The following is a 5,571-nucleotide window of genomic DNA, read 5'->3' as shown; positions in this document are numbered from 1 at the left end:
TTGCAGGGTGGAGGAGGAGGGGATGAGCAGACACCTGATTGCACAAGTGGCTTCACTCCCAGGGGCTCCTCCCGCTTCACCCTCCCTGCTCCTCGGTGGCTCGATGAGCTGGTGATTCATGGAGATGGATCTGATACCCAGCACTAAACCCCCTGATAACTCTTTGCTTGGAAGCAGAAGTGGGACAGGCAGGACAATGGGAACCTTGGAAGGGGTGAAGTTATCAGCTCCAGCTCCACCTAAACCACCATCCTGAGGAGAAATCTTCAGGGCTTGGAACATCATGTCTGGCTGGGATCTGGCAGGGCTTGGAATGGGATGCTCCGTGTAGAGAAGGGGGCACAAAGATGTTTTTAACCCTTCCTGGAAGTGTTCAAGGCCAGGTTGGGAAGGGATTTGAGATGGTCTAATGGAAGCTGTCCCTGCCCATGGCACAGGGGTGAAACAAGATGGTCTTCAATGTCCCTTCCAACCCATCCAGTGATTCTGTGATTTAGGACTTTGTAGGTAACCAGCAGCTTTCAGAGGCAAGGAAGACATTGTAAGACACTTCTTGTTGAAATTGTCACCATGAATGGGTGACAATCTGAAGTGGGTTTAACCTGACTGGAGATACTGGGACTTCCCCAGGTCTAAACCCTGGAAATGCACTTGGCATTAATTTACACTCTTTTCCTTCGAGTATTTGCCTTCACTGAACTATCCAACCACAGATCAGACGCAGCTGAGCAGAACAAAACCCCCACCCCGGCACCAGCAGCACTTCCAGCCTGACCAAGGGGTAAATTAAAACATTAAACCCAATAAAAGGTGTGGATTCCCCGTGGGGCTTTCACTCCTCTCAGCCTGGAGGCGACAAAACAACCCACGTGCATTCCTGGCCTCTCGCCCAGCTCGTGGTCCCTGCCCACTCTTTCCAAATCGTTGTCTTCATCATCAGGCGGCGCAAAGGCTGGGAAGATAAATATCCTGTCCCCAGGTGAGGGTGTTTTTCCTGGGCTGGGGACACGGCTGGGAGAAGATGAAGAGCTCCCTCCTCGCGGTGCTGGTTTTGATCCTCTGCGCGGCCCCAGGTGAGGTGACACCATTCACTGTCCTCCCATAAAACACAGGGGGGTGGTTTTTTTTTGGGGGGACAGGGGGGGGTTCCCATCCAGGGGAAGGAAAACTTGGGAGAGGGAGCCTCAGCTCTCCCGTGGGAGCAGCTGAAGGACACAGGGCTCCTCTTTGGGGTTTGTTATCTGCCATCTCGGGCGGATTGTCCACCAGGAAATTTCCCCATCAAGGCTGGGATTTTTATGGAAAGGAATAATAAAAAAAAAACAACCAGGAGGCAGTTGCTCTGCCTTTGAGAGACTTTGCAGGGAGTTTATCTGTTGAGGTGGTGCAAGACCATGGTTGGTTTCTAAATCTTGATGAAGGTGACATGACAGAGACTCTGAACATCTGGGTCCCGCTCTGGAAGCAGCAGCTGGATGGGGCCACACCTACAACATCTGGCCTCATGCAGCTGTTCCTACCCATCTCACAGGCCTGACTTCAGAGGTTTTGGGGGGCAAAGGTGGGGGATTGAGGAGGAGTCATGGACTGAATGGGCTAAGCAGCCTTATGGTGGGATATTTGGTGTTTGCATCTTGTTTGTGCTGTAGATGATTCGCTTTGTTTCACAGCCCGATGGTAAATTAAATCAGAGCCCTTTCAAGGCATATGATCTTATATCCCCCCTAGACCAGACAGTCAAGCAACCAGAGAGAATTAAATCTTATCCTCATTTTGTAAAAGAGGGACAGGCCTTGCCAGCGCTTGGAATTCTGCCACGTTGTCTGGTGCAGAGAAAGAATTCCTTGGAATAGTTATTTCTGGCTCATTGTGGCCCAAGAATACCTTTCTGCTATTTAGCTTTGTTCACTCACCACAACAGAGGTCCTGACAGATTTCCAAGCGTTAACAAGGCCTGGGAGACAGAGAGTTTGTCCTCGGTGCCAGAATGAAGGCCGGTCTAATCCACGCTGGATGATCCAGGCAGGAAAAATGAAGTGTCACACTGTTTTAGGGGCCGAGTTCTCACAGCAAAGAGTTCAAGGCCCTTCTCCTCCCCTTCTTTTTTTCCTTAATCCAAGGTATTGGGTGTATTTTTGAGGGTGTTGATGTCCCACCCAAGGACAGGGGCGTGGGAGCCTGACTTCTTTAGGCTGTGGAGGTCCCAATTAACCCTCTTCATCTGCCTTGGGCTTTCTGCCTAATTAGGCTGCAGCTTAATAGTCTCCACGACTAGAAAGGGGTGACCCCAGGGCTCAGGACATCCTTGGATATCCTCTAGCAGTCCCTGCCCTTCCCTGCTCCAGGCATCCCATCAAACCGAGTGCCCTTGGTCAATCAAACTGAAGGAGGGAAATTCAGTTTAGTTATTGGGAAGAAATTCTTCCCTGTGAGGGTGGGGAGGCCCTGGCACAGGTTGCTCAGAGAAACTGTGGCTGCCTCTGGATCCCTGGAAGTGTTCAAGGTCAGGTTGGATGAGGCTTGGAGCAACCTGGGACAGTGGAAGGTGTGTCCCTGCCCATGGCCGAGGTTGGAACTGGATGATCTTTCAGGTCCCTTCCAACCCAAACCATTCCAGGATTCTATGATTGTTGTGTTATTTTGAGCCCCCTGGCCCCTTTGTGGTGTAATTTGGAGTGCAGGGCAGTGTTATCTGGTGTGGGTGTGTGCACAGAGGTGTGTCCCTGATCCCTGTGTCGGTGTAAATATCCCAGCGTGGGGATGGAGGAGTGGGTTGGGTCTTTGAGCCCCGTCACTCCTGTCAGGGAGTTGCAGAGAGCAAAAAGGATCCCCCTGAGCCTCCTTTTCTCCAGGCTGAGCCCCCCCCGAGCTCCCTCAGCTGCTCCTGCTACTCCAAGCCCTTCCCCATCTCCATTCCCTTCCCTGGACACTCTCCAGCCCCTCAACATCCTTCTTGTCCTGAGGGGCCCAAAACTGATCCCAGGGCTCGAGATGTGGCCTCACCGGTGCCGAATACAGAGGGACAACCACTTCCCTGATTTTCTGATGACTTTTTTTCTCCATCCTCCCCGTCCTGTGTGTCCTCCCGCAGCCAATGCCCTGCACTGCTACACCTGCAACTGGGAACGAAGCAACTGGAGCTGCCTGAAGGCCGAGAAGTGCTCGGAGAAAGACGAGTATTGTGTGACCAACGTGGCCTCCGTGGGGATTGGTAAGTGCTGGCTCTGTGTCCCCTCGGGAATGGGATGTGGGCTTTGGGCTGGATTTGTGATGGATGCCACTGGGAGGTGGAGTCCTGGCAGTGCTGATGGTTTGAAATCCTCCTCCCCGTCACACTGAGGTTGTCCTTCGTCTCATTCCAGCAGGGAAAGGCAGTGGGAGAAAGGGAAGGATCCTACAGGAAGAGGATAAGTAAATTTGAACCTCGGTTAGATGAGGAGATGGAAAGAAACAGTTGGGGTGGGTGAGAAGGTGTAGAGAGATGGAGAATCAGGGAATTGTTAAGGCTAGAAAAAAACTCCAAGGTCATCAAGTCCAACTGTCAGTGCAGCACCACCACTATGTTCACCAACCGGGTCCTCGTGTGCCACATCCACATATTTCTTGAACACTTCCAGGGATGGTGAGTCCACCACTGCCCTGGGCAGCTGTGCCAGGGCTTGACAACTCTTTCCACAGAGAAATTCATCCTGATGTCCAACCTGAACCTCCCCTGGCACAGCTTGAGGCTGTTTCCCCTTGTCCTGTCCCTTGTTTCCCGGGAGCAGAGCCTGATCCCACCCCGGTTCCCCTCTCCTGTCAGGGAGTTGCAGAGAGCAAAAAGGTCCCCCTTGAACCTCCTTTTCTCCAGGCTGAGCCCCCCCCCAGCTCCCTGAGCTGCTCCTGCTGCTCCAACCCCTTCCCAGCTCTGTTCCCTTCCCTGGACACGTTCCAGCCCCTCAATGTCATCCTTGTCCTGAGGGGCCAAAACCTGACCCCAGAATTCAAGGTGTGGCCTCATCAATGCCAGGAGAGGGGAAGGATCCCTTCCCTGGTCCTGCTGGTCACACCATTTCTGATCCCAGCCAGGTGCAGAGGAGAACAGAACTATTCCCTTCAGGCAGGGAAGCCTGGAAATGTGTTTCCAATCCAGGGGTGAATGTTGTCTCACGGATCCCACTGTACCCCTTTGGCATGAGGGGAACTGCCCAGCAAGGACTTTGAATGCCTGGTGTAGGGGGTCACTAATAATTATTAGGCTGTGGTGGGACTGGGGTGGGGCTCATGCTGCTCTCTGGGGCTCGGGGAGGGGGGGACAGTGGGACCCATTAATCCATCTCCCTCCTGTGAAAGCTGGAGGAGAACTCACCAAACTCCACCTGCTGACCCCGCTCTCTCTCCCTCCTTTCCTCGGCCAAGGCTTTTTGTCCCTGTGGAAGAGGGTCACCAAGAAGTGCTCTGAGACCTGCCCAAACCACAACTTCAGCCTGGGCCTGGCTTCCTACACCTCCCACTGCTGCCAAACCTTCCTGTGCAACCTGAGTGCGTGCCCTGGGCCCAGGCTGGCCCGGCAGTGACGTGCCAGGGAGCCCCATCCCGCTGGCCTCCTTCACCTGCCCACTGCTGATGGAAGAAAAGGGGCTCCTGAAAGCCTGGAGAGCGTGGCCAGCTTTCCCCTAGGAGGGCATGGATGTGGAAGACGCTGTGGAAGAGATAAAATAATTATGCTCAGCACCTCCTGCCCCTGTGTTGCCTCCCCCCACCTGTGGCTTCTCACTGGCTTTGTCACATCCCTGAGCTCTGTCACCTCAGCAGTGTCCTGGAGGGGGTGGCCCTGCTCTGTCCTGCTGCCTGGGGGAGGAGGGATGTGCTGCTTCTGCACCTCCTGCATCTCTAGAGGGGTTTCTCCTGCAGTTTTATCCTATTTTGGGCGCAGCTGGAGCCACGGAGCTGCAGCTTCCAGGAGTGGGCAGAAATAACAATCAGCTCGGAGGGGAAACTCGGCAGATTCCTGGGTTTGTTGCCAGGGAAGGGGGAAAAAAAAAGCTTCCTGGGTGAAAGAGCCTGAGCCTGTGACAGGTGACAGTCACAGCTCCTCCCTTGCACCTCTCACCTCGTTCTTTCCATCCTCTTTTCCCCCTCCAGCTCAGGGACAGTGACACCCCCAGAGCCCCCTGAACAGCCAGGCACGTCCCCCACACACCTCCCCTTCCTCTTGGTTCTGCCTTGGCTGCCACATTTCCTCCTAAAATGATATTTCTCTGCACATCTGCACAAACATCTGGTTGGTTTTGGCCCTCACCTCCACTTCCAGTATCCCTGGGAATCCCTTTCCTCAGGTTGCTGGAGCCAGGTGACCTCACCCAGGGTCTGCCAGCATTGCCCTGGGCCTACCACTTGGAATTGTGGCTTCCCAAAACCCATTCATTGATCTTTCCCTCCAAAATCCACCCCCCAAAATCGACTGCAGATCAATCACAGAATCGTGGAATGTCCTGAGTTGGAAGGGAAGCACGAGGATCATCCAAGCCCAACCCCAAGAATCCCACCAAGTGCCCAAGAGCTTTTTCCAAGCACTCCTGCAACTCTGGC

General features: G+C 53.9%; 1 protein-coding gene across 1 annotated transcript; it reads left to right on the top strand.

Moving 5' to 3' along the window:
* Nucleotides 1–1,021: 1,021 nt before the first annotated feature.
* Nucleotides 1,022–4,556, top strand: LOC114071723 (lymphocyte antigen 6E-like). Its single transcript, XM_027909578.1, has 3 exons — nt 1,022–1,073; nt 3,092–3,211; nt 4,399–4,556. Exons 1-3 carry the CDS (start codon nt 1,022–1,024, stop codon nt 4,554–4,556), a joined length of 330 nt encoding a protein of 109 aa, XP_027765379.1.
* The last annotated feature ends 1,015 nt before the right edge of the window (nt 4,557–5,571 follow it).

Source organism: Empidonax traillii, unplaced genomic scaffold (assembly GCF_003031625.1).
Source record: "Empidonax traillii isolate 1590-97213 ecotype Southwest subspecies unplaced genomic scaffold, ASM303162v1 scaffold2231:size98615, whole genome shotgun sequence".
Taxonomy (NCBI): Eukaryota; Metazoa; Chordata; class Aves; order Passeriformes; family Tyrannidae; genus Empidonax; species Empidonax traillii.
This window is presented reverse-complemented; position numbering and strand designations above follow the sequence as displayed.